The sequence below is a fragment of the Bos grunniens genome, chromosome 3 (assembly GCF_055505025.1).
Source record: "Bos grunniens cultivar Pamir isolate PY7600 chromosome 3, Bosgru_T2T1.0, whole genome shotgun sequence".
Lineage (NCBI taxonomy): Eukaryota > Metazoa > Chordata > Mammalia > Artiodactyla > Bovidae > Bos > Bos grunniens.
In genome coordinates this window covers 87,443,002-87,468,894 of record NC_141167.1, presented here as the reverse complement: position 1 = coordinate 87,468,894, position 25,893 = coordinate 87,443,002, and the positions used below count along the sequence as shown (strand labels likewise).

The following is a 25,893-nucleotide window of genomic DNA, read 5'->3' as shown; positions in this document are numbered from 1 at the left end:
CCCGCCGCGCGCACGCGCCCCGAGCCTCGGCGGCGGCGACGGGCGCGCGCGCGCGGTGCTCGCTGCCCCCACGCCGCTCCCTGCGTTCTGATCGCTGCGTCTCCAGCTCCCCGCACCGCTGCGCGCCTGCCCCGCGGATCCGGAGACTGCGGCCGTGATCTGGGGGCTCCGACGCTGCGGCGCTGGGAGAGCGGAGCGGAGCCCGGCGCGTCCCGGGGAGGCGATGTGATCGGGAGCGGGCCCCTGCGTAAGGCGGGCGCCGCGGCAGGCCAGCCGGTGAGGCGCTGCTGGGGGAGGCCGCGACGGAGCTCCCGGACCCGCCATGGGCTGAGAAACGTCCTCGCCGAGCAGGTGCAGTGATCAGAGGTCCCGGGTGGGGGGGGCGGGGGAGGCCCGCCTCAACAGGCCCCTTCAGCCAGGTTAGGACTCGCCCTGCCCAGCCTGTGCGGTGTCGACCTTCCTTCAGCTCCTCCCCAAAGGCTCTGCTGACCCCGCCTCCAGACCTGGGCCCTGCAACCCCTGTGACCCCAACAGCCCCTGACATTCTGGGAGATCCCGGCCTTCCTCTCCTGTTACCCCAGCCTGGCAGGCCCTTGTGCTCACCTCCTCCTCGGTCCCAGTATTTTGAGCCCACCGCCCCGCACGGTACCTGGGAACAACTCAACATCGCTTCCTTTCTCTTCTAGCCCTACGAGGGGTGGTGCGGGGTTGGTTGGGGGAGGAGAGTGGAAGGAGAGAGACTGGGTCCTTCCCTCCAGAGACCCTGATGACCACAAACCTATACTCTCTCTTAAGCCTGTAGTGAAAGTGACCCTTCCTTACCCCACCAGAACATGCCCGGGTGATTTCCTCCCAGATCTTCCTTGTGGCCTTCCTCGCCCTCCGCAGTGACACTATGCAACCCCAAGGAGACCTGCGAGGCCTCTGGCTCCTGCTGCTGTCCCTGTTCCTGCTCCTCTTTGAGGTGGCCAGAGCTGGCCGGCCAGTGGTGAGCTGTCCTGCCTCCTGCCTGTGCGCCAGCAACATCCTCAGCTGCTCCAAGCAGCAGCTGCCCAACGTGCCCCACTCCCTGCCCAGCTACACCGCCCTCCTGGACCTCAGCCACAACAACCTGAGCCGCCTGCGGGCCGAGTGGACCCCCACGCGCCTGACCCACCTGCACTCCCTGCTGCTGAGCCACAACCACCTGAATTTCATATCCTCTGAGGCCTTTTCCCCAGTTCCCAACCTGCGCTACCTGGACCTCTCCTCCAACCAGCTGCGGACGCTGGATGAGTTCCTGTTCAGTGAACTGCAGGTCCTGGAGGTGCTGCTGCTCTACAATAACCACATTATGGCAGTGGACCGCTGCGCCTTTGATGACATGACCCAGCTGCAGAAACTCTACTTGAGTCAGAACCAGATCTCCCGCTTCCCTCTGGAACTGGTCAAGGAAGGAGCCAAGCTCCCCAAACTAACGCTCCTGGACCTTTCCTCCAACAAGCTGAAGAACTTACCATTGCCTGACCTGCAGAAGCTGCCCGCCTGGATCAAGAATGGGCTGTACCTACACAACAACCCCCTGCACTGCGACTGCGAGCTCTACCAGCTCTTTTCCCACTGGCAGTACCGGCAGCTGAGCTCCGTCATGGACTTTCAGGAGGACCTGTACTGCATGAGCTCCAAGAAACTGCACAATGTCTTCAACCTGAGTTTCCTCAATTGCAGCGAGTACAAGGAGCGTGCCTGGGAGGCCCACCTGGGTGACTCCTTGACCATCAAGTGTGACACCAAGCAGCAGGGGATGACCAAGGTGTGGGTGACACCCAGCAATGAACGGGTGCTGGATGAGGTGGCCAACAGCACGGTGACCGTGTCCAAGGATGGCAGTCTTCATTTCCAGCAGGTGCAGATTGAGCATGGGGGTGTGTATACCTGCTATGCCATGGGGGAGGCTTTCAATGAGACCCTGTCTGTGGAGTTGAAAGTGTACAATTTCACCTTGCACGGACACCACGACACCCTCAACACAGCCTATACCACCCTTGTGGGCTGTATCCTCAGTGTAGTCCTGGTCCTCATATACCTGTACCTCACCCCGTGCCGCTGCTGGTGTCGGGGTGTCGAGAAACCTTCCAGCCATCAGGCAGACAGCCTCAGTTCTTCCATGCTTAGTACCACACCCAACCACGACCCTATGGCTGGCGGGGACAAGGATGATGGTTTTGACAGGCGGGTGGCCTTTCTGGAACCTGCTGGACCTGCTCAGGGTCAAAACGGCAAGCTCAAGCCGGGCAACACCCTGCCAGTGCCAGAGGCGACAGGCAAGGGCCAGCGGAGGATGTCGGATCCGGAATCGGTCAGCTCGGTCTTCTCTGATACGCCCATTGTGGTGTGAGCAGAATGGGTTGGTGGGGAGATTCTGCCCCAGGAGAGGTAATGCGCCCTTGAAGGATGTGAGGGGGTGGAAGAGAGGGCTAGCTGCCCAAGGGAGTGGGTTCCCCTCGAACTCAAGGGAATTGGCCACAGGTACAACAGCAGGCAAGACCCCAAGCAGGGTGTGGCTGCCATGATTTTCAAATGTGGATATACTAATCCTCAGGCAAATACGACACCCCTTCCCAGAGCCCTGACAGTTCTCAAGGTGGTGGAATAAGAGGGTGTCTGCTGGTGGGAATGAGGAAAGGGGTGAAAAAGCAGATCCCCTAAACTTTTTTGAGGTCATCTCTAGCTCCTTCAGAGAAAATCATTCAGGAAAAAGAGTCACTTTTTTCCTTTCTCTGCCCACCCACACCTGTGATGTTGTGTGTACTGGGGGGAACTTCCACAGGAGCCACGTTGGGGAAGAGCTAGATTGTCTTCCTTGGCCAGAAAGTCACATCACGCGTCACAGCTGAGGAAATGGGAAACCTTTGGGAAAAGAAGTCAGGAAAAGCCTGGGACCTCAATAACATTCCCCATAGCTGTTGTAAGACTTCCCAGGAACACCTTCCTCTTTCCAGAGGAGCCCTGGGTGCACGGGTCTTTTGCAGGAGCTTGGCCTGTTGCCTGTCAGATATGGCAACAATATGAGATGCTGTATCTGTGTCTTGTCATGGGACCAGTGGCGCAGAGGGGTACAGCATGAACCAAGGGGTCCCTGTGACAGTATAGACGCCAGCACAAAACCTGTAGATGGGGGATAAACTCCAGATTGGAACCAGTTGGTGAAACCCTTGGTTAGCATCTGATTCCCAGCACCCGTGTGTCGGGTCAAGGTGTGGGGTGCTGGAAGCAGAGTGTCTGTGGATGCCTGCCACAGACGTGGGATGAGGGCCTCTTTGCATGAGGAGGTGGACGGTAAACCAGCCACTGCTACGTAGCATCCAGTGGGATCTACCTGATTTTCTGTGTATGCCATCTCTTCATTTGTTCTCCTGATAGGCTCAGGTAGAATTCTAAGTGTTCCCTAATATGCTGCTCTGCAAAAGAAGGAATCCAAGAAGTCTGGCCCCAGCTGGGTTAGCTTGGGCTCAGGGGTGGAGGGGACCAGGCAGACATCTCATTTGTGCTGACAAAGCCGCCTTGCTCCTCTCTTAGAGATCTCACCCCTGCTGCAGAGCTGGAGCATGGGATTCATCATCTGCGGAGCTGGAATCAAGTGGTCCCTGCCACAGAGGAGTGGCGGTTCAGAGGGTGGCTTAGAGTTCTGCCCTCTCCACAAGGTTCCAGGCAGTCTTGTAACAGAGACAGTCAGTGGCACTAAACTTTCAGGAGGCGACCCTCTCAGCCAGAGGTGTGCACAGTTGTCAGGCCAGAGGAACTTAAGGACAGGCCCAACATTGCATTCCATCAAAGTGGCAGAATACTTTGGGCATAGAGGTGGCCACTTCCTTTGACTCTACTGCAGGCCCTGGGGGTTGGTTTGCTCTGAACTTTGGCAAGGGGACCTGAAGGGCAAAGGTGAAAATGTTCTCTGACCATCTTTTCAGTCTGTCCCCTCTCCCCCACCAAGTCCCCTGTCCTTGGAAGTTCTCCAGCTCTCCCAGTTTTCCAACCTGCTGTTTAGGTTCCAAGAAGTGTCATTTACCTGTGGGTGAAGGCTGCTTGCTAGGAGGTCCTAACTCCCACTGCCTGTTAAGATCCGAGGTGGGGACTAGAACTCAACATCTTCCCCTTGTCTGTTGCTGGGATGTCAAGACCGCTGTCCATCCTTTATTAGTAACCTAGCTTTGTCGAGAGAGGTGCAGCGTTTCCCTCAAGTACTTGCATGCTCATAGGGATGCATGCTTATAGGTCTGCATGCACCCCAGCACCTTGACTTCCATCAGGATGATTCTTCAGTCCCCACTAATGTCCACTTCCAGAGTGGTTTCTACTTATGTGCACAACTTCATGCACACAATTTTCTTGCCCTGTAGGAGACTGTGACCATGCCAGGCTCTGCAGATACAAACTTTTGTACTTTTGATTTCTGAACTGCCTAAATCTTCACCCACATCTCTGTGGCACTCCGTAAAGCCCAGATTTAGGACAGCTGCAGGTTGAAGACCCTGAGAGAAGGGTTGATGAGGAGCAAGCTGGCTCTTCAGACTCCTCAGAAACCTTCCTTAGAGTAATGGTATGTCAGAAATAAATGTAAAACTAGGTCAGTGACAGATCCAGAAGAACACTGGCAAGGGACCAAGCAGCTGTAAGTTGCTCTTCCTATGGTAACTGCCCTAGTAAGCCAGAGGCAGGAGGGAAAAATTGTGTGGTCATATTCCAGAGACTTCTAAAGATTCTGACACTGAAGCTATAGGAACCAGGATCCCTTCCTCAGACTTATCAGAGAAAATCTCACCTCCAGGCAGCAGCTTCCCCTCTAGGCATCATCTAGGGCTGTGAAAATCTTTCAAGTGGATGTCAGATGAAGTAGGTCCTCTGGACATCCTGAGTTCCCAAGGACTGGGAAGGCCATCTTCCTCCTAACTCCTACCCAGTTTAGGGCATGAGGCTCTTAGTCTCCCCACTGTATCCACTAGGTTAGCCAGGACCTACCAGTTTGAGAGCCTGGTAGGTGTGCCTGGCTTCCCCACCAAGAGACTGAACTGATTGGCCTCTTCCCATGGTTTCAGTGACTAGAACCCAAAGGTAGCTTTCTACTTGAGGGATTGGGTACTCAGCAGATGTAAGCTCACTGGAACCCTGTGTAGGAAACTGCCAGGTCTGGTTATAAGAAAAGGTCAAGTGATCACCCCCACCCCCATCAGTCAACCAGACATGTCTCCCAGGAAGCAGGTGTCCCTGGAGACAGAGTATGTCAGGGCTGTACAATCTGTCTGTGTGATTGTTTGTAATCTTCTTTCTTTCCCTGTATTTATGAGGCTCCTAAGAAGGAGCTGGGAGTGGGGATACCCCAGCTGGGGAGAGTGAAGGCGACTGATTGCAGTTTTCCGTGTGTCCTTACCTCTGTACTTCCTTTTAGCCCTGCTGGCGAAGTGAGCAGGCCTCCCCACGTCCAGGATCCTAGTCCTTCCACTTGTGTGCTCCCAGGCTGGCAAACCTTGGAGCCTCTGGGCTCTGAAAACTAGACAATGATCATTAAAACCTGGCTTGAGTCTCTGTTCTGGCGTAGTCTGTGACTGGTTTATCTTTTCAGCCAGTGGGGAGGGTTCACAGCACCTCAGAAGGGTGCAACCTGTCTAGGGGGAGAATAGTTAAATGCTGTTGCTAGGGCATGGGTAGAGTCCACATCCAGGCGCAAAGACAGACAAGGGGTCAGCCAGCCTTTTCTGTGAGGAGCCAGACAGGAAACATGTTAGACTTTGCAGCCCGTATAGTCTCTTTTACAGCTCCTCAGTGGTGCCATTGTGGCAGGAAGGTACAGAAAGTGCACAGACAGTGGCTCTGTTCCAGTCAACTTTATTTATGGACATTGAAATGTGATTTTCATATCATTGTAACATGTATTTGAGGGTTTTTTTCAACCATATATAAATGCAAAAACTTACTGGCTCACAGACCACAAAAAACCAGGCAGCAAGTTGGTTTTGGCCAGCGGACAAATTTGCCAACCCAATGTTCTCAAAAGAAATGTCATTGACACTTTAGCAGGAGAGAGTCTAGAAATTCCTTGACTTGGGGCTAGAGCCTGTAGATAATGAAGGCTTTCTGGATCCCTGGGGAGGAGGGTTGTCTCCCTGAAGAGCCCTCTTGAAAGTCTGGATCAAGCCTACAAACTGTACTGTGGTAAATGTTTGAATTGGGTTAAAAGAAATGACGGTGAGCAGCTTGGGTCCACAGTCTTTTGATTATTACCAATATATGTTCATGTGAGTGGTAACCACCTTAGTTTGGCTTAAAGTATATTAGTGTAATGGGCAGGTGGTATTCATTGACAATGTAGTGTGTCCTAGCATGGCATTGGACAGAGAAATGCAGTCCCTGCTTTCTTGGTACAGAAGACAGCCTATCAGAAATTGGCCCAGATTCTACTGAACTCTGAATAGGCAGTTTCTTTGGCTACTCTCTTGGTATTTCTGGAAGGGGATTGTCATGGTAGATTCCCAAAAGGGAGGGGAAATGGTATAACAAAAAAAGAAAAGAATCAAAATTGGGGGAATTCCTTGGCTGTCCAGTGGTTAGGACTTGGCATTTTCACTGCGCAGGGCCTGCCTGGGTTCAATCCCTGGGTGGGAAACTAAGATCCCGCAAGCCACACAGCGCAGCTAAAAAAAATAAAGAATCAGAATTTGAATAATTACCTCATTTATTACACTGCTAAAATCTTGACTGAAGGGCGGTCCTCTTCTGTCTGGAAAGTTGTCTTTTTCTTTCCATGAGGGAACAACTAAAGAGTGAGGGATGGAGACACCTCACAGCCAGTCACACCAGACATGTCAACCTTGGCAGTCAGTGAAATGACAGATGTTGATGCCAGGGCGCCCCCAGAGTCTACATGTATTTGGTATTTTTTAATTTTTTCAAAGCAGTTTTTGCTATGGCTGAGTTTAGCCAAGAGGATGAGCTGGTAAAGAGAACAGGTCTGGGGAGGAAGACTACTGAAAATCCTCCCCTCTGTTTTGGCCTGTGTCAAGCCCTGTCTCTGTGCTTAGGAAGTTTTGATACTCCTTTTTCCATCATCCCAAGGCTCTATCTCTTCAACCCTCCCCATCCCCCTGCCAGTCCCCCAAGAAGTTCCATAAATTCTGGCCAAGATGGTCTGCCATGTCTTGCGGCTCTTCCCCTAGCTCCTCTTAGGTGGCACTGCGGGAAAATAGAAAAGGTTAATATGATGGTTATCTTTTAGAACAGAAAATCAGAGTTCAGTGGATTGGCCAGCCTGGTCTCTCTCCCATCTGATCTCTCAACTCCTTCCCTTTCTGCAGTTGTAACTCTTGGACCCCTTCTCTTGTGTCTGAAGCAACCACTGGAGAAGCTTCACTTGCCCCACCCACACTGCAGAAAAGACTCAGGACCACTCAGTGGTATGGTCAGCTTGTTTGGTCTGGCTACAGGGAGCCTCCGCTGGATGCTTTCTCTCCCCAGAGTTGAGAGAAGAAAGCTAAAGCAGCTGCCACATCAGGCCCCATCATCAGGCATATAGCCTGTTGTGTGGAAAACATCAAGTGGTGAAGATACTTAGACCTGCCCTGAGGCCCTCCAGTTGGCATCAGCCTGGTTACAGTCCCAGAATCACAGTGGGTGTGGAGAGAACCAACCTTTAGGACATAGATAGGACCCTGCAAGGACTTCTAGGTGCCCTACAGCATTAGCATACATAAAGTAAGAGTCACTGACCCCAGAGTTGGAGGCTTGTATGCATATGTGTCTGCAAACACACACAGATTAGGGAGCGCCGCAACTGGATAGAACTTCATGCTGCTTTTCCTTCACCTCCCACTGCTCCTTCCCTTGGCTGTAGTTTGCTTTAGGTGTGGACCTCAGTAGAAAGGTCTAGCCCAGTATTGGGAATCCTTAGAAAGCACTGGGAGATAACGGGGGATCTGCCTGAAAGACAAGGGTGCCAGGGGGCCTCATGAATACTCAGACAGAGTTGAATCCTCTGGTACCAGAGGATAGAATCACCTGAAGTAGCTACTTAAAATGCTTTCACAAGAGGTTTTACAAAATCTAGGAAATTCTGATAGAAGCAGGTAGATTTAAAACTGGGACTTATTCCCTGCACACTGGCAAGTTAGTCAAGGCTTCTGGGTGAGTGGGTGGGTAGGGAGAAGGTCGTCTTACTGGAGGGAATCTGCCTGCTTTAAGCTGAGCTGGAGACCATCTATGTTAAATCACCCTCTGGAGCAGTCCTGGGGCACTGTCCTCCTGCCTTTCAGCTATGTCTTTCCTATGTCTACACTGGTGACAGTTGTTGAGGCCATGACCACAATGACTGATCAGTGTTTCATTCCTGGATCCCAGGATAGGGGAGGAAAAAACACCCAAGATTAAAAAATAGTGAAGCCTCCATGCTACTATGGTGCCTGCCTCTCTGTGTCCACTCTAGGAAGACTGCTGACTGTTCTCAAACCAATGGAATGGAAAATATCCTCAAGTTAAACATAACTGCTTTCATGGTACATGTGCATGTGTGTGTGTTAATTCCAATAATGTCCTTTGAGGAGGAAAGGACAGTGATCCTACTCCAAGAGCCTGAAACAAGGAGAAACAAAGTTGTGAACAAGCCAGGGGCTGTGCCTCACAGCTTCCCACCTCCACCCTGGGTGAGGGCCTGAGGCAGCCTGTGGCTCCGGGGGCAACCAGAGAGCTGGTGTGGCAGTGTGGGTCGACTGCTGCTCCTCCCTTCCCTGTCTGTGGCCTGTCTGCTCCACCTTTCCCTCGGAAGAGCAGGATCAGCCAGGAGAAACTTAGATAGACTAGCAACCAGGAGCTCCAGACTGAGACCAGCTCCAGGAGCTCCAGGCTGGACCTGGGGCATAACTGGACTGACTCCAGATCTGCAATCAGCCCCATGACTTGAACACATCACCTGGCAGCAACTTAGGACAAGCTTCACTAGAGTCATAGCTTCCATAGCACTCCTGGCCTTGCATCTAGGAGGAAATGTCTGTGTTCTCTGACAGTGGCCAGAAACACAACCTCTCTGAGACTTGGATCCCCTAAGCATCATCATCCATAACTATTTATTGCCTCCCTAAAAGAAGCATAAAACCCAGAGCCAGGCTGAGAAAGAGATAAGGACAGGAACATAATAAGCCGCCTGTTTACATGTGTTTACTACTTTGAACATCCCAATGCATGTTAACATGCATTCTGTCATCTAGTGCTCACAACATCCCTGTGAGACAGGTCACGTAGTCAGTGATTTGCCTGTGGCCACACCAGTGTCAGGGGCTGGGTAAACCCAGACTGCAAGTTTCCGAGCTCCCGGATCGATGTTTCACTTCATGATACATAGGGTCTTTACGCCAACCAAACGCAGGGGCAGCGGGAGCACTAAACCAGGAGACTCCCTGCTCCCTAAGCCTGCAGAGAGTCATCAGAAATGCTGGGGGAGTCAGGGGTGTCCCCTGGAGGCCAAGACAGGTCAACAGATGGCTAGGCAGGAGTGCTAGATTCAAGGTCAACAGCCACCAATGCCACTAGCAGTGTCAGCGAAGCATACACTGTGCCCTTTGGTCAGGTGAAAAGGCCTGACTGGTTTACTCAGACGCTCAGGGATGCTTCCAGGAGGAAGGCAGGCTCAAAGCATGGCTGGGAGGTAAGACTTCTGACCCCTCCTCCCTCTGCAGCCCAGGAAGAGGGGGACGGTGAGGGCTGGCTGACTCAGTCTGCAAGTGCTTGGAGATCTGGAGCTGAAAGGCCTCAGCCCTGTTCAGCTAATGATTATTATTAACTCTGAGCAGGCCTTGGCATAGCAGCCAGCTGGCTCTGGGAGAATGCCTGGATCTCTGACAGTGAGGTTTTAAAAACAAGACCCATGGCAGCCATGCCTGGTGTGGTGGGGGTCGGGGGGAGGCCAGGCTAGTGTCAGAGAGTGGGGCGGGGTAGTCTGCCCTGTGAGAGGGTGGGGCCAGGAGGCAGCACAGGCTGGCAAGAGATACCTTTAATGCAGCTGAAAAGCCCAGAAGGTGAGGCTGGGAGACTTCCCCACACAGAGCTCCTGCCATGCAACACCACCCCCAGTGGGGGGTGGGGGAGTGGAGTATGGAGGGGAAAGGGTGGCCAAGGGAAAGATGGGGGCTTGGGTGTGGTATCTGAATCCAGAATGATAATCCTATTACCATCCTGGATTTGGATACAAAAACCATCTATATTTCTAATGTCCTCAAGGTTGAGTTTGAATGTAATCATATTTGGAATCAGGACTCAGTGAGCCTGACATGCAAATTTGTGCAAACGACACGGAAATTTAAAAAAGTCTCGAGCACTTTTATTTTTAAAGGCAAAAGAGGCTGGCTACTAGCAGCTTTGCTTAGCCAGACAAGGGCAAAAGGGCAGCCATTTGTTTCTCCTTCAAGACCTCTGCCTCATTTCTGAGGAGCCCAGATAATGCCCCAGATGGGGAGACACTGGATGGTGGCGGGGGAAAAGAGGGTACAGGGGGAGGAAACACCAGCAGGAGGCATATGCAGCCACCAGCCACCAAGATCCCAGCTGGAGGAAGAGTGCCCTGGCACTGAGGTCTAATGGCTGTCCAGCTGCTGCCCTGGGATGGGAGGGCAGGTGGTGATGGAAGGAGCAAGGAGAGGAGGGGAGGGAAGTCCCTCCACAATCTGGCCAGCTGGGAAGAAGGGCTCCTCCTGGTGACCTCCTCCCAATACTGCAATCAGACTGGCTAAGCAAGCAGAGACCACCTGTGCCCCACTCTCTGCCCTGTGCCCCTGCCTACCCCCAGCCGGGGCCTACTGGTCACAGAAGTGACAGCTGGGACCCCTTCCTCCTGCAGAATATAAATGACTTCCCCCTTCCTCCCGGGGCTGGGAATAGACATCAGCTGGCACTGCCCACGCAAACTGCCGGCTGTCAGCCCGCCTGCCCGCCCACCGTCCCCCGCACCACCTGGGAGGAGGCAACACCTCAGGCAGGCTTGGGCTCTCTGGTGTTGCCTGCTCGGCTCCCCGAGCAAGCTCACCCGGCCTTCCTACCCTGCTGGAGACAGAGTGGGACTCCCAGCACTGACTGTACGGGCCATCAGAGAGGGACTCCCTGGCCAGAATGACCCAAGATGACAATCTCCTCCATGCAGCCCCAGTAGCCATCTCTCCCAAGGTCAGACCACAGTGGAGAGCTGGAAAGCGGGAAAAGGGCAATGAAAGAGACAGGAATAACCAGCAGGGGCCCCCTTGAGATGCTCAGGGTCTGGGGCGCTCCTAGGAGATGCCATCTGACCAGCACAGTCTGCTCTGAGGACCCTTCTGCCCCTGCCATTCTCATGCCTGTCCTGTCGAATCATACCGACCTCCCTGCTGTTGAGTCACCCAGGGAGGAGGTCTGGAACCTTCTAAAGGCCTGGGATAGACAGACTATTGCTATCTGGGAACACCTCCCCCTGCTCCTGGGACCTCAAATCCTAGGTCCTACTCCACAGGTCTCCCAGAGTCCCCACTGAGCTCTCTCTACCTGCCTCAACACTGCTTTCCAGGCTCGGCCATTCTCAGTTTTCGCCATGACCTATGGAAGTCCCAATCCAATGGAGAGAGGAGTCTGGCAGCTTACAGTCCATGGGGTCGCAAGAGTCAGACATGACTTAGCAACTAAACCACCATCAACCACCACAATGGAGGTCCCAACTCCTCGATGAGCCAGACCACAGTTAACCAATGTAACATCCAGCTCTCACCAACGAGGGATGAGGGCAGTCTGTGGAACTACTTTCAGTCTGGAACGAGCAGGGGTCTCTGCAGGGAACAGAGCCCAGCCCTCATTTGCCAGCTGGCACCAAATTCAGCCCGCTCCTGGGCCAAAGAGCTGGCAAGAGATGACACTGAAGGGAAGCTAAGCTGATGAGGAGAGGAGAACCAGGGAGACTGTTTTCTCTAGATCAGAAGCGCCCTGCCTCGTTTCCTTGGTTCTTTCTTTGTTCTAAAAGCTTTGGAATAGCTCCAGGAAGCTATGTGCTAAGGCAAGGACCCAAGCCCCAAGAAGGGCAAAACACGAGATGCTCAGGACTGCTCTGCCACTGAGAATGGACGTCTCGCGGCCCCAAGCCCAGATCCCAAGATTAGCTGAAGGAAGTTCTTAGCTGGGCTAAGACACCCAGCCAGGAGCCAAAGCCTGGTTAAGCCAATGCCTTTCTGCTCCTCCAAAAGTTTAAGGTGTCTTTAGTGCCCTTAATGTCTTGGCAAGTAGGAGCTGCAGACCTTCACCTGGGCCCCTTCTCTCCACAGCCCCTGATGCTTTGTTCCCTGGTGCAGGGGCCAAATCAGCACAGGTTCTTGGAAAGCCAGGGGACCATATTGGTTCCTCTAGAGGGGTAAGGAGACAATGAATGTAAGAATTACACCCTGAGTCTGATGAGTGGTCCAGCCATGGTTCAGAGGTGGGAAGATGCTCTGTGACATCAACTTGACAGACACTGAATGGTAGGAGAGATTGTTTAGAAACAATCACCCATTACACAGATGAGGAAACTGAGTCCCTGAGACACTGGACTCACATAAGGTTGCACAACAGAGCCTATAAGGACCATACCCATAAAAAAATGTACATTGGCTCTCTCCACTACACTGCTTTCTCAAAGTGACCCAAAGAGCTGCTGCCACTGATAAATTACAGGAATCCAATTTTTCATTAGGCATGCAAGCAAGAGATGACTGCCAGTACCACCCAACACTTCTCTCCCATCAAGAGTGGAGGCTTCAGGATCAAGCTCCCCATCACCTATCACTTATGCCCCATCCACTTCACCGTTTTGGCCCACTGAGTCATCTGTTGGCAACGGCAGCTTGGGTTTCTGCAGCCTCCACCCCAGCTAAGACATACAAAAACCCTACCCCTTCTGAAGTGGATCCCTGAAGGTCACTAAAGGAGCCAGTGAAGTCCAAGTCAAGTGTCCCATTTCGATTCAGAGTTTGGAGGAACTCACATTTCCATTTTCTTCCTTGGCAAGTAGGAGCTGGAGATCTGGTGCATTATTACCAGGGCTGGATAGAGGGGCAGCACCAGGCACAGGTACCAGGCTGCACCTTTGATCTGAGCCTGGAACCACACAGAGTGCATGCCCAGAAGCACTGTTACTGTAGCCATCAGGTAGACCACCAGTCCACATGTCAGATGGTAGAGCTTGAGACGAGCCACCCTTGAGACCCTGGCTGCCCGGGGACACAGGAGGCAAAGTCCACACAGTGCCTGGCCGATAGTGGCCAGCAACGTCAGAGCCCCTACCCAGCTGTGCCAGGACGCCAGGTGGGGCAGCTCACTGCGGGTCCTGCTGGAGATGATGAAGCCCAGGCCCAGGGCTGCACAGAGGATGGCTAGGGTCTGCCCTGCCCAGTGGAGTCGGATCCGGGCCTTTCGGGAGCAGAAGAAGAACAGGGAGTGCTCGGGCGAGAAGAGCAGGATGGCCTCAGCCATGCAGAGGCAGAACTGTGAACACAGGAGAGGGCCAGTGAGCCTCAGGCCCGGCTCAGAGGCCCGCAAAAGGGGAGGTGCCCTCATACATCCAAACAAGGAAGACAAAGGGTGGGGGCTAAAGAACTCCCACCAGGACCACCTGCCTCACAGGTAGGCATTTGTGGGCAGAATTAGGAATCCACGCTTGAGTGGAAGTGTCATCATTCAGGCTGACATCCATGCCCTACTACCCCCCCTCACGCCCTGCCCCACATCCTCAATAGCAAGGACTCTCATTTCTTGACCAATGGAAACAGCAAAAGTTAAACTTTCTCCTGAACTCTGGGGGTGGGGAGCAACTGGATAACGCCCCTTCCATTCCTCTTTTCAGGCCCACAGTGGAGAAAATGATGGTATCTTCCATGCCCTCCCACCGCGTTATACCACCTGATTACCTATAGCCCAGCCCTCCATGTTTCCTGATCTCAGTGGTTGCAAGGAAAGATGGGGCCCTGGGTATTTCCCCCCACCTCTCTGAGTCAAAGAAAGGTTAAGCCTTCTAAAGGCTAGATGCTTCCTTAGGGGCATATCCAAACCAATCACCCAAACTCACCGCCAAGGCCATGAATACAGGGTGCCAGGAGAAAAGACCTAAGAATCAAAGAGAACAGACTGATGGCGGGGCACCATTGGTTCTGCCCCTGTGGCTGGCTGGAGCCCAAAGAATCTGGCTGGAGGGGAAAGGTCAGTGTAGTGTCTTCAACCCTTATCAGTATCAGAACCTCCAGACAAAGTGGTGCAGCCAAGGGCCTTAGGCTGAGCAACCAACAGGGCAAACATACCAGTTTGGCCTGGATTCCCCATTCAACACTTTGCAGCTACCAGGCCTCTCTCCTTTATTTGTTGCATCCGTGAGGGGCTCTGCTGGTGACGAACTAGCGAGTTCAGTTAGTTCGCTTCAGGCTTCTCCTCTCCTCCCAGCACCCAAAGCCCCACCCTTCCAGGACCCACCCCCAGGACCACGCCCCACCACGCCCTTACTACACCTCGACAGTCGCCCATCCACTGCGAGTCCCCACTCCACGCCTCTTAGCGCTCCAAGAGCAGCCCCTCAAACATCTCGGCTCCGCCCCCTTGCCTGGCCCCGCCCCCTTGCCTGGCCCCGCCCCTCCCGGCACACTCACTGGTTCCTGGCCGGGACAGCACAGTCAGGAAGATGGTGAAACCCATAGCGACCAGATGCGCCAAGATCCCACTGCCTTTCCGCAGCCAGCGGGTCAGTCTCGGCTCCCTCGGCGGAGCGAGAACCAGACCTACCTCCAGAGACTGCATGGCGACGCCCGGCAGCCGCACACTCCCAGCTGCCAGGGCAAGTCTTCCGGGTTTGCGATCGCGGAGGCGGCCGCGGATGCGGGAGAGGCTCCTCCCCGGGACGCCGCCGACAATGCGGCGGCTCGCCCACAGCGCCCTCTGCAGACTGGGGGAAAGAGCCTCGGTCCTGGAGAGCCCCGCGGGCAGAAAGTGAGTGGACAGCTGCGGGCCCACCTTTTTTCTTCAGCCAACCTCATTGGTGTCTTTATGTCTACACGGGCTTATGAGGCTTATGTCTCAGCCTGTGAAAACTACTTTCATGACAACTGATTTCACCCAAGTCACAAATCTGATATACAGAACCAAGAGTGTGAAACCAGTTTTGAGCAGTTTTCCAAAAATACTGGATTTCCCTAGTTGCCCACTCTCCCGCCACCCCTCCTTCCGTCTTGTTAAGGGAGTTAGAGTCTCCTCTGCCTAAAAGCAAGGAGATTGAAAAGGAACGGATAAAGCTAAAAACTAGTGCCCCGTGCCTGGTGAATTAGGGTTTGAGGACCAAAGGAGAGACACGCAACAGTCGTGTCCCCTATCTGAACAGTAGCTCTTGTCCCCAGTGAGACAAATGGAAAATCTAGGGCACTCCCAGCCCTTGCCGCCTGCACACCATCTGCTCAGCCCTGGGGAGCCAGGTGATCCTGAGGGACTAGGACCTCCCACACGCTGGCTGCCTCCCACACCAAGGGGATTTCTGTAAGTGGTCTTACCTTTTCCCTTTCTGCCTCCAGAAAAGGTGTGCTTCCGCTTAAGAAGGCCTACCTGGGAGAGGCTGAACCCCTTCCTTAAGAGTAAACCCACAGGCCATGGGGCGAGAGACCAAAACAGGCAATCCCACAGGAATCAGGGACATCCTGAGAGCAATTACAAACTCTACTTCAGCTCCAGTGGTTGAGAAAATGAGGCTACTAGTACGAGGCAGGGGGAGCTGAAGAAACTGAGGCAGTAATTCAGAGACAGGATGCAGGTGCCGGGTTGCTGGAAGACCAGAAGAGGGCCACAGGCTGATTCTCCTAGACCTTCAAGGCGAAGATCCAAGAGTAGACCCAGAGGTGTGGCTCCCCTCCCCCATCAAGTTTCCTTCCCCAAAAGGACTGTAGTCCTCTTGCTCACTAGGAGCCCCATGCCTCCTCATCCCAAGACTCCCCCAGTGACACAACCCCTAGCCATTTCCAGAGACTAAAAGTACAAAAACATATGACCATAAGAGATTCTTTTGCAGGCAAGTGATAGGAGCTGGAGGCTGGCTGCCTATCAGGTCAGCCTCCTGGGGTGTAGCTGGGGACAGTAAGGACACTCATTTTATTACACTTCTTTCCTTCCTATGTTTCTGTTTTTATATTTTCTTAGCAGCAACAGAACAGGAAGACAGTCTTGAGGTATTTTAAAGAGGTTTTTTTTTTTTTCTTAAAAAAAATAATATAAAGTTATAAAAAGCGGCAGCAGCCTGGGGCCCGGATCTGGAGGGGAGGAGGTGCTGGCGGCTCCATTGCAGTGGGCAGGCACTTTCTCGTTAATGGGCTTTTGACTGCAGGAAGACAAGAGGCAAGAGACAGGGTCAGGCTAGGGGGTCTACCTGTCCTCCTATCCAGTGAACTATGTGGGCCATAAAAGCTAAGGTTCCACTTCCTCCTGCTGGTCTTGCATAAAGCTAGGCATGGGGGAGGATAAATGCCTGCCCAGCAGAGGCAGTCTGGAGATCACCCATGCAAGTGGGGGACACAAACACACTCAAACCCTGGGCAACTGTCAACTTATTATTACTCTCATATGGGTGCCAAATGTGTTGGGATGCACCTGGTCAGTGCCTAAACCAGGATGGCATCCCCTCTTCCCACCCAATTCATCCTTCCTGGCTAAGATCATATGTAAAGCTCAGAGCATGCTACTTCAGGGCTCCCATCAGAAGAGGCAAATAAATCTGGCTGCTGGCTTTACTGGAAACCCTGGAGAGTTTGCCTGACACCTGAAAACCTGGCAGTGGATACATGTGCAAGGTGGGCAGTCATGCATATGGGGACCTTGGGTGGTGTCTCTGCCCTTTCAGGCCCTAATGCCCGAACACAAAACCAACGAACAAGACCAGCCCACCCACCCTGTGCCCAGTGTGTTAGGCCACAGCTCTGGGACCCCAGCTCAACCCCACTGCCCAAACCTTTCTTATCAGAGCTCATGGAGTCCAACTTCCTTTCCTTCAGGGAACAGAGGTAGCTCCAGTTCCTGGAGTGAGGGCCACAGCCAATTCAGATAGTGGCCCTTTAATTAAAGCAAAAGTTGGGGAAGGGGGAGAGGCAGAGGCAACATCTCCTTAGCCCAAGAGACAGGGCTGGGGAAGGGGAAGGCCCATCAAGCAAGAGCTGGGGTCACCTCTTCCTAGAGAAGATGGCCCAGGAACTCTCAACTTCCCCAGTCTTCCCCTCCCTGCACAAATTTTTTACTTAGGCACCTCTTTCTGTCAGGTTCCTGCTGGGCACGCCAACCTCATCCATCCTGACCCTTTCCCGCCCCCGATCTTCAGGGAGCCGGGCTGGTACCTGCAGTGTAGAACACTTCTCCTCAAAGGCCAGGGCCGGACCCGGCTTCTTGCGGCGCACAGAGCAGGCCGCGTCAGCAGGGGCACCGGCCTGGCAGTGCTTGGCCTTCACTGGCCGGCAGTAAGTGGCCAGGTTTTTCCGCTTCTTGGCTACCTCCTCCTCAGAGAGGCAGTTGGTCGGCAGGGCCTTGGCCGCATGTCCAGCCACCCCCTGGCTGTCCAGCTGAGAGGCCTTGACTGGCGTGGGGGGCTGATGAGGGGAACCCCGACAGTCCAGAGGCCCTGCCCTCTTCACTCTTGGCCCCACCGTCCCATTAAGCCCCAGGCCCAGAGCAGGTTTAGTCTTGGCTGTGAGGCCCCGGCATCCAGAGGGCTTGCCTTTTCCAGTGGGCTCCAGGATGCAAGTCCGTTTGAAAGTGGTGGGGCCGGGCGATAACTTTCGCTTTCGAGAAGGAGCCTCCACCTCAAGCCTGTCCTTGCCTTTGGACGACTTGCTGGCCTTGGAAGGTGGGAGCTTGCTGAACGACGGGGATGGCGTGTTGGCAGGCAGTGGTGAGGTGATGGCCTGGCTCCCACCTATGCACTCTGCCTGACTACAGGCGGCTGCCACGTTGGGGGAGCCTGCAGGGTAGCTGGGGACAAGGCTGTCCTTGGTGGGGGGCGTGGAGGCGGGGCAGGTGGGTCTGGGAGGTGGGCCTGGAAGGCGAGGGCTGCTGCCCGTAGGGGATGGACTCAGGGGAGCAGATGGGAGGGAGCTGACAAGGTGGGATGGAGGCTCAGCCGCCGGTGGGATCTTCCTGTGGCAAAAAGAGAGCCCCACTGTGATGCCAAACAAGCCAGAGGGCATCCCTACCAATATACAACAGCCTTTCCGCCCCATGGAGAAATGGCCCAGAAACCCTGGTGGTGCTGCCATCTTCTGGGAGATGCTGGAACTGAGGAACACGAAGAAGGCCCAGGGACAGACAGAGATGGAACTAATATATAGATGCTTTAAGAATCTCACTGTAAATCTCAGGTTAGCCATCCCCTATCCCTACTTACCTAAAAGGTACTGGTAAGAGTTAAGATCCACCCCCAGACGACCCATTCATGCCCGACCTTAGCCTAGCTCCAGGCCGCCAAGTTTCCCCACTTCCTCTTCATCCTACTTGGGGGTTTCCTGGCCAATAGCCAAGCCACGTCTCTAGGTATGTGTGAAGAATTAGGGCTTCTGAAGCCCATGAGTGCCTGGGACCCAGGGAGGGAAGTTCTGGGGCCGAGAGACTCACTTCCACATGTGGGAGCTGAGGTGCCGTTCCAGCATGGAGCTCAGGGCCGAGCAGAACCGGTCCAGCCGGCGGCTAAACACGTAGCATCCTGGACTCACCAGCCGGCTCCCAAAGGTGCAGAACTGGAGGCAGAAGGAAGGTACATGGTTACCGGTGCCTGAAATACAGGGAGGGTACCTTCACACAGAATCGGACCTCCTTCCCACACTCTGGGCCAGGAGGGCTGCCCCTTCACCCCCACCCCCCTGGGTCCTTACCGCCTGTGGCCGAGGAGGCCGGTTTGCATAATGGCAGTCAGTGGGGAGGTGGAGTTCATCAGATGTCCCCTCCTCCTCACTCTCCTCACTGGAGGCCTGGGCCCCACCCCGGGGCAGGGGGAAGGGGAACAGGCCTGGATCCCCATCACCACAAGGGCCTTCATCATCCAACTCACTCTCAGAGGAAGCCCGGGACCTGGAAGGGCCAAAGGGGATGTGAGAGCAATGTGATAGACGTGGGTCGGGGACGGGGGTGGGTTGTCTCTGAACCCACTAAGCTCAAAAAGCCAGGGCAGACACCCTGTGGGCCATCAGACAAAGAGGAAGGGGGCCAGGGAGGGAGGGGACAGCAGAGCTCAGAGAGTCAAGAGCCAGAAAGATCAGGGGCCACAGCTCCCAAGGGATTCTCTCCCCAGCCCCTTCACTTTCCAGGCCCTGCCTCCTCAGGGGGAAAGTCTGCTCCAGATTCGCCTCCTCCAGAAAATCTTCTGAGTGTAACTGCACTCAGCTCGGGTCAACCCAGTCAATTTTCTCAACCCCCTTCTTGCATCACATATTCCTGTGAGCCTCTCTGTGAGCTGAGCCTGTGTTTCGTGTCTGCCCCTCGTGTTACAGGCAGAGATGGGTGTGTGTCTCCTTCAGCAAGGCAGGCTCTCCCCCGGGTCCAGCGCAGCCTCTGCACACGAAGGGGCCAGTGAATAAATACACAGAAGGACTGCCTCACCCAGGACCCTGACCCTTCTGGCTCCCCGATGACGACTTTTCGCCTGGTGGGAGCAGCTGGGAGAGTGTTTTTATCCTGGGTGTTGGATCGCTACAGAGAGGCAGGGGTATTGCAGTATGCCAGGTTAGCAGTGGGGGAATCACCTGCTTCCACATCACTGCCAGGTCTCCTCCCCCACATCAGGGTGGAGTGAGCAGCATTTTCCAGGACACCCCGGGGCCTGTCTCCAGGGGTCCCTGACGGTTTGGGGCCAAGCGTCCCCAGGTCAGATGGGTGCTGGCTCCTGGACCTACCTGGGCAGTGCACAGTAGGGGTAGGTCGGCTTGGCACGAGCAGAGAAGGCGCCGCTGGGAGCAGCTGCTGCTGCCACAAGTTGGACTGAGGCGGGGGGCTCCTGGGAGGGGCGCTCGAGAGCTGCCTCCTTGCGCCCTGGGCTCTTCTCCTTGGGAGACTCCCCTTTGCGGGAATTGGCCTTCAGCTCTGCCACCAGCACGTCAAAGTCCTTGGCTCGGCCCTGGACCTCCCGGCGCTGGTGCACCGAGTGGATCTAGAACACAGCAGGGTGGAGGGTGGGGAGGGGGTGTGAGCTGAGCAGGGGAAGGGGAAGCAGTGTGTTCTAGCTTAGGCAAGCAGACAGATTAGGGGGGGATCTGGGAGCCACCCCCCTGCCTGCTGTCCCTACCTTGGGCCCACTGGGGCAGCCCCTTCTCCCCATCCCTGGTCTGGGCTTAATCCCCATCCCTTGAGTTGGACCTTGGATAAGATCGCACTTCCTCTCCCTTCCCAGGGTCCATGTTCTCCCTCACCAGGCAGAGGGAGTAGAGCTTACCTTGCAGGTGAGAAGGCGGGTACAGATCTTTTTGGTCTCTGGATTTATTACCCCACACTGCCTGTTGAGGTCACACTCCTTCCCTGTGGGGAAAGCAGGTCCCATGAACCCCACAGCCACTTAGAGGAGGCCCAGGGGAAGGTCTGGCATCTTCATGCCAAAGGCCTGGGAAGAGCTGGGCCTAAGGCAGGAAAGCCTCTGGCTCTCAAGTCTGCGGCTGTAGCCTTCCAGACAAACTCCTCTGGACATCAGCAGCATTCTGCTGGGCGTAAGAACCATCCCGTCCCCATTACCAGCCCAAGAATCCTTTGAGGGGCTCCAAGCCCCAAAAAGAGCAACATATACCAAGAAACAGGAGCAGCCACAGGCATCTGGAATGCCAGGGAAACCAGCTATGGGAGGTTTCTGGTGCCCTGGATCTAGGTGAGAAAAAAGATAAAGGTCCATAGCCCAGGGTGAGGAACAATACCTTCACCCTTGGGCACAGGCTCCCATAGCCTTAATCAGGACAGCTGGACTGAAGAGAATCTTCCAAGAAAGCAAGCAGGTCGAGTGAGTGCCCGTGTCAAGGGATGACCAGGGGTCCCTGTACCCCAGAAATCTGTGATGGCCAAGCCCCCTCTTCACTGACCCCCTCTCCATCAGACCCAAGGACAAAGTTGTCCAAAGGAGTCCCCACTCTACCTTCCTGACCCCCAAGACCATGACTACTCACGAGCCATCTTGCGGTGGGTTTTAGGGGGCAGCTTGGCCCCACCAGGCTCCTTTTCAGAAGGGCTGCCTTCAGTCCGGTGACTGGGACCCTCGCTGGGGGCTATCTCGATGCTCTCTCTGCCAGGAAGTTCTTTAGAAGGGGATGCCATGGGATTTTTTCCAGGGGAGTCCTTGGTGAGGCCACCTGGCTGGCTGAGGAAAGCAGAGGGCGGGGCCACCCTGATTCCATGTCCATCGGGCTTCGGAAGACTGGACATCTTCTCCAGATTCACCACAGGCACGAAAAGGCTATACGTGGAGAGACGGTGTAGGCTGGGAGGTAGGGAGGCTGGGTCTGGGCCCCGGATTCTAGCCCAGGACCATCTCCTTTCCCAGAATTTGGGTGGGCTCCTGCAGGGGTGCAGAACTCGGGACAAGGGAATCCCATATTCCCTGGAGCAAGCGGAAGGGAGCTGCAGAGACAGCTGGCTCCCTCCCACCATGAGCAGTGCCCATCGCCCCATGGCTGCTTCCATTTGTGTCAACCCCTCCTTGGGCTGTGTGGTCAGGGCTTGTTTCAGGGAGTCTCCAGCCTTCCCTTACCAGAGGTTGTCCTTCTGGGTCTTCTCAGGAGGCTGATGGCCACGGCTGCGAGACCCCTGGCCCTTCTCCCTGGAGGAGGTTTTGGTAGAACCTGGGCCCCTACAAGCAGGGCCCTGCCCATTCACTACATGGCATTTCTGAGAGCTGGCAGGGGCTGGAGGTGGAGGTGGGGCCCGGGTGTAGAGCTTGCTGAGGGGCCCATGTCTTCTTTCTGTCGCAGGAGGAGGAGAGAGCAATCGAGGTGAGTGCTATTAACTGCCTCCTGCCTCATCCTCCTAACCCTGCTCACAGATTTATGATAGAGAATCTGCAGTTTCCGAATGTTAGGTTTTAGATTTGCCTCCTTCCCCTTTGAATCTGCACCTTCAAGACTGAAAATTCTAGGACTCTGCTTCCTGAACCTCTTAGCTCTTCCCAGATGCTAGAACTTTACTCCACCAGATGCTAGAAGTTTGCTTCAACAATAATCCCAACCAACCACAATGTCTGAAGCTCCACCCCACCCCACCTTCCTATTCACAAAGCCTCCCTCCATTACCCACGTGACCTCCCAACTGGCCCTGTCCTCAGAGTTCCAAGTTCCACCTTCCCCTGTTCCCTCTATCTCCTCCCTAGGGCTCCCCTCACCGCAGTGCTTCTGGAAAGCTTGAGGCTTCACCACTTGGCTGCAATGGTTACATACAACCAAATAGAAGTCGTCATGGGCAGGGCAGTGCCCGAAGATGGACATGTCTGCAACGACAGAAGCCCTTATCACTGGGGCTGGGGATGCCAGTGTTTCCCTGTAAGATCAGAGAAGAGACCCACCCACCACTCAGATGACACTTCCCCTCCCAGCTGATATAACAGGCTTTATGATGGATGCTTCCAGAGTTCAATCTAACCAATCCCTAAGAATGCAAGCTTTCAGGTGAGAGAGCACCAAACACCAATGATTAGGATCTGCCTCAGTAAGTCACAGGAGCCAGAGGAAGAGGCTGACTCAGACCTATCAAAGTGAGAATGCCCAGACTGGCTGCTTCACCGGCTGCAGCCACCTCCTAGGTGGTGGTAGAAGAAGGAAAGGTGGTCCTGTCTGCCCTGGGCCCCAGCCCTAATGTGTGCCGACTCCCACCTTCTTTAATGAGGGTCATGGCATCCAACTTCTTCGGGTTTTTGTTACTCTCCTCCAACTCAGCCCCTGGAGGAGAAACACAGCTCAGAAGGACCACTCCCATCCCAGACGCCCATCTCCAACCCGACCAGGTGCTGTGGCCAAGCAGGAGGAAGCCCCTGCCTCTTGACAAGCACCCGGTGCTCAGGACCACCCAGAGAACCATTCAGTGGATCTTTCTCAAGTGGTCATTCTTCCTTCACCTGCTGCCTCTGGAATAAGCTGGCTCCACCTCGAGGATCCTTTCGTGTGGCTCCTTTACTCCAAGGTGCAGTTCAGGATCCCACTGCTGACTAGTTGGGTGACTGTGGGTACTTATCTCTTTTCTGGGCCTGCTTCCCCATGTAAATGGGGAACAGTCCTTCACTTATTTTACTACAGATCCCTGAGGCCCTCCTTGACATTTCTCAGATGTGTTCTTTCTGCTTTTTTGTGGCATCCCAAACAGATACTCTCCCAGGTCCCCAACCTCAATTTTGTTTCACTTGGGTTGCCATGCCATTGTGAAAGTTACACCCAGTTACTCAGGTCCTGCACTGACAGGATGGCCATACAGCAGAGAAACTGCTATCTTGGGGCCCTTCAGCATCTTCAAAGTCCCCTTGGTCAGCTACGAAAACCCTCTTCCTCTTAAGGGGGTTTGGGCAAGGGTTGCCCTTGTACCTCAGTTTCTGGGTTGATGACAAAAACATCTTAGCTATGCAAAGCAGCTCTTTCCCCATCCCCCTACCTTACTGCTCTCCCCTCCCTCCTCTACGCCCCCTCCCTGTCCCTTGGAAAAAAAAAATCAATTCTGAGTCACCAAACCCGTCTGATTCCATTTCCGGTTCTCAATGCACCCAGACCCTGACAATGGCCCCATCCTTGCCCACCCAGCATGGGGCAGTTCTAGGGTGGCCTGAGGCTCCCACTTAGGTCTGCTTCTGACACCTACTAACAGACTTGCCCCTTTCTAGAATGAGAATACTGAGAGTCTTATATAATCTACAGCTGTGAGGGGGGGGGTGGGTTAGGTATGCAAGAGACAAGGGGCAGCCCCCACTCTGAAGTCGGTTAAAATGCAGTAATGGACAGAACTGAGCTGGGAGTTGGATGTCTCAGAGGAGAACAAGTGTCATCAGAGACGGCTCCATGTGGTCTCCTCCTCCACCTCTTCTCACTTGCAAACTTCTTCAGGGGCGTGATGCCTGCTGTCACCCCAAAGACCACGAGGCCAGATGCCCCCTGGGGCCCAGGAGACAAAGATCAGCAAAGGGGCTGTCAGCCTGCTCCACCAAAAGCACTCAGGGGCCTAGAGAAGGTGGGTGTCAGGGGAGAGAGCCCGGGAGGTAGGGCAAGAGGCCCGGGAAAGGACGAGGGATTGGAGGCATGGATGGATGGACAGAAGGAGGGAGGAAGGGAGGATGGATAGATGGATGGACCGATGAACTAATGCGGAGGAGGCGGGGGTCCAGTGGCACTGCAGTCGACAGGCAAACGCCGAAAAGGAGCAGAAGGTGTAGGGCAGAAGGCGACGGAACAAGGGGGGTTGGGAGGGGGGCACAGAAGTGGGGTGCGTGGGAAACACGTGGAGAGGACTGTTGCGGATGGGGAAAGCCCGAGGCAGGTGCAGGAGGGGCGGAAGCTGGAGGACAGCAGGCAATTAGAAACATAAAGGAAAGCAGATGTAGGGGCAGGTACTGGGCGACGGCAGAGACAGAGGTGGGCAGGGTGGGCTGCTGGCGGAGAGCCGGCGCTAGGACCCGGAGGCGCGAAGGTGGCGGAGAAGGCGGGCACTAGGACCCGGCGGGTCCTTTGTTTGGGGGGCCGGGGAGCCGGACGGCGGCTCCCGTCGGCAGCTCCCCTCTGCTGGCGGGGGCCCGGAGCGGGGGAGGGGAGACAGGGATGGGGTCTTCAGACTCTAGGGGAGCTTCACTCACCATCGGCCGCGGGCAGATCGGCCCGCTCCACCCACGAGCTCCAGCTCTGTCCCGCGAAGTCATCGAGACTCGGCACCCGCCGCTCCAGAGCGGCCATTGCTGCCGCCGCGCGTTCACGCACCGCCATCACCGCCGCGGACGCGCGCCCGCCCAGGCGCCGCCGCCGCGCGGCCCCCTCCCCTCATCCCCGCCGCGGGCACGCCTCCCCTCTCCCTCCCACCTTTCCAGCTCAGTTGCGCAAGTGCAGCACTATTCGTCTGGCTCTCAGTCTCTCGCCCACATAGCCTTCTGGGAAATGTAGTCAGCTAGGTGGTGCTGTTGCCTACTGAACTTGCCGCGAGAGCCCCTCCAAAATGCATGATTGCGGGGGGAGAAAGAGACCAAAGCCTCAGGACCTCCTCTCTTAACCCTTGTGAACACATTCTTTCTGCTACCAGCCCCTCTCTTAAACTCACTGCACACAGACCCCAGTTCCAAACCTCTCTGCCCAAGATGCCCCTTTAAGCCGTGCCTCCGCCAGCTGGCTGGCTCCCCTTCTCGGGCTGGCGGCCACGATCGACTTCGCTTCCCTGTAGATCGAATAGGGTAGGTGCAGGGAGGTGGGCGCTATGAATCAGAAGGGCAAAGGGAGGGGGTCTGTAGGATGTGCTGAAGGACACAGGGGTTGGAGTGGGGGAGAATCCTCAACTCTGGTGTGTCTTTGTGGGAAACCCACGCTGCCCTGATGCAGAGCAGAGGGTTGGAATAGCGTTTTCTGGATTTGGTAGGACCTAGCTGAGCTGACCACGATCACCTGTCAGGATGACAGAAGGCTATCTGTGAGCCAGAGCCAGCCCCGGAACTGGGGTAGCCCCGAGGCTGCTGGTGTTTGCAGCATCTCTGGTGATGCGTCTCTCCCCTTCTGATAACTGCGATCGATGATCGATACCCTGTATCGCCTCTTCCCAAATCCTGGTTGGACCCTGACTCCATCCATCACTTTGGCTTCTTTTTCTAACGAATATTTTCTGTGCTGGCAGGGCTGCTACCAGAGCTTCATCATAGGGTGATTTCTCATCAGATCTGTTATTTTCCTTGCTAAGGCC

At 54.9% G+C, this 25,893-nt stretch overlaps 2 protein-coding genes across 23 annotated transcripts; one reads left to right on the top strand and one right to left on the bottom strand.

Annotated features, from left to right (window-relative positions):
• Nucleotides 1–209: 209 nt before the first annotated feature.
• AMIGO1 (adhesion molecule with Ig like domain 1) lies at nucleotides 210–5,562 on the top strand. Of its 3 annotated transcripts, none has more exons than XM_086391653.1 (3): nucleotides 210–351; nucleotides 831–2,415; nucleotides 5,426–5,562. In XM_086391653.1, the coding sequence occupies exon 2, from the start codon at nucleotides 896–898 to the stop codon at nucleotides 2,375–2,377; it is 1,482 nt and encodes a 493-aa protein (XP_086247779.1). In that variant the 5' UTR covers nucleotides 210–351; nucleotides 831–895; the 3' UTR covers nucleotides 2,378–2,415; nucleotides 5,426–5,562. The 3 variants fall into 3 exon arrangements, with proteins under 3 accessions (XP_086247779.1, XP_086247778.1, XP_086247777.1); XM_086391652.1 differs by having other exon boundaries at nucleotides 3,559–5,562; XM_086391651.1 differs by having other exon boundaries at nucleotides 831–5,562.
• A 284-nt stretch (nucleotides 5,563–5,846) lies between these two features.
• LOC147375985 (putative transmembrane reductase CYB561D1) lies at nucleotides 5,847–25,039 on the bottom strand. 20 transcript variants are annotated; one of them, XM_086391650.1, is made up of 13 exons: nucleotides 24,809–25,037; nucleotides 22,851–22,916; nucleotides 22,364–22,468; nucleotides 21,737–21,947; nucleotides 21,156–21,442; nucleotides 20,441–20,523; nucleotides 19,905–20,158; nucleotides 18,888–19,083; nucleotides 18,631–18,752; nucleotides 17,361–18,156; nucleotides 12,903–13,494; nucleotides 7,741–7,950; nucleotides 5,847–7,206 (listed from the first exon to the last, which is right to left on the bottom strand). In XM_086391650.1, the coding sequence occupies exons 1-11, from the start codon at nucleotides 24,933–24,935 to the stop codon at nucleotides 12,991–12,993; spliced, it is 2,751 nt and encodes a 916-aa protein (XP_086247776.1). In that variant the 5' UTR covers nucleotides 24,936–25,037; the 3' UTR covers nucleotides 5,847–7,206; nucleotides 7,741–7,950; nucleotides 12,903–12,990. The 20 variants fall into 20 exon arrangements, with proteins under 20 accessions (XP_086247776.1, XP_086247770.1, XP_086247769.1 ...); XM_086391634.1 differs by lacking the exons at nucleotides 5,847–7,206; nucleotides 7,741–7,950; nucleotides 12,903–13,494 and adding exons at nucleotides 16,201–16,354; nucleotides 16,982–17,082; nucleotides 19,501–19,563 and having other exon boundaries at nucleotides 21,156–21,346; nucleotides 24,809–25,039; XM_086391630.1 differs by lacking the exons at nucleotides 5,847–7,206; nucleotides 7,741–7,950; nucleotides 12,903–13,494 and adding exons at nucleotides 16,201–16,354; nucleotides 16,982–17,082; nucleotides 19,501–19,563 and having other exon boundaries at nucleotides 24,809–25,038.
• Nucleotides 25,040–25,893: the final 854 nt, after the last annotated feature.

Bases quoted from the DNA above. Each gene is read 5' to 3' on its own strand.
- LOC147375985 (XM_086391650.1), bottom strand. From the start codon at position 24,935: ATGGCGGTGCGTGAACGCGCGGCGGCAGCAATGGCCGCTCTGGAGCGG. The intron at 19,084-19,904 runs GTAGGTCCAGGA...TGGCCCTTCCAG, and splicing joins CCCTACTGTGCACTGCCCAG to GTCCCGGGCTTCCTCTGAGA. The intron at 18,157-18,630 runs GTGAGTCTCTCG...TTTTTGCCACAG, and splicing joins CTCAGCTCCCACATGTGGAA to GAAGATCCCACCGGCGGCTG.
- AMIGO1 (XM_086391653.1), top strand. From the start codon at position 896: ATGCAACCCCAAGGAGACCTGCGAGGCCTCTGGCTCCTGCTGCTGTCC.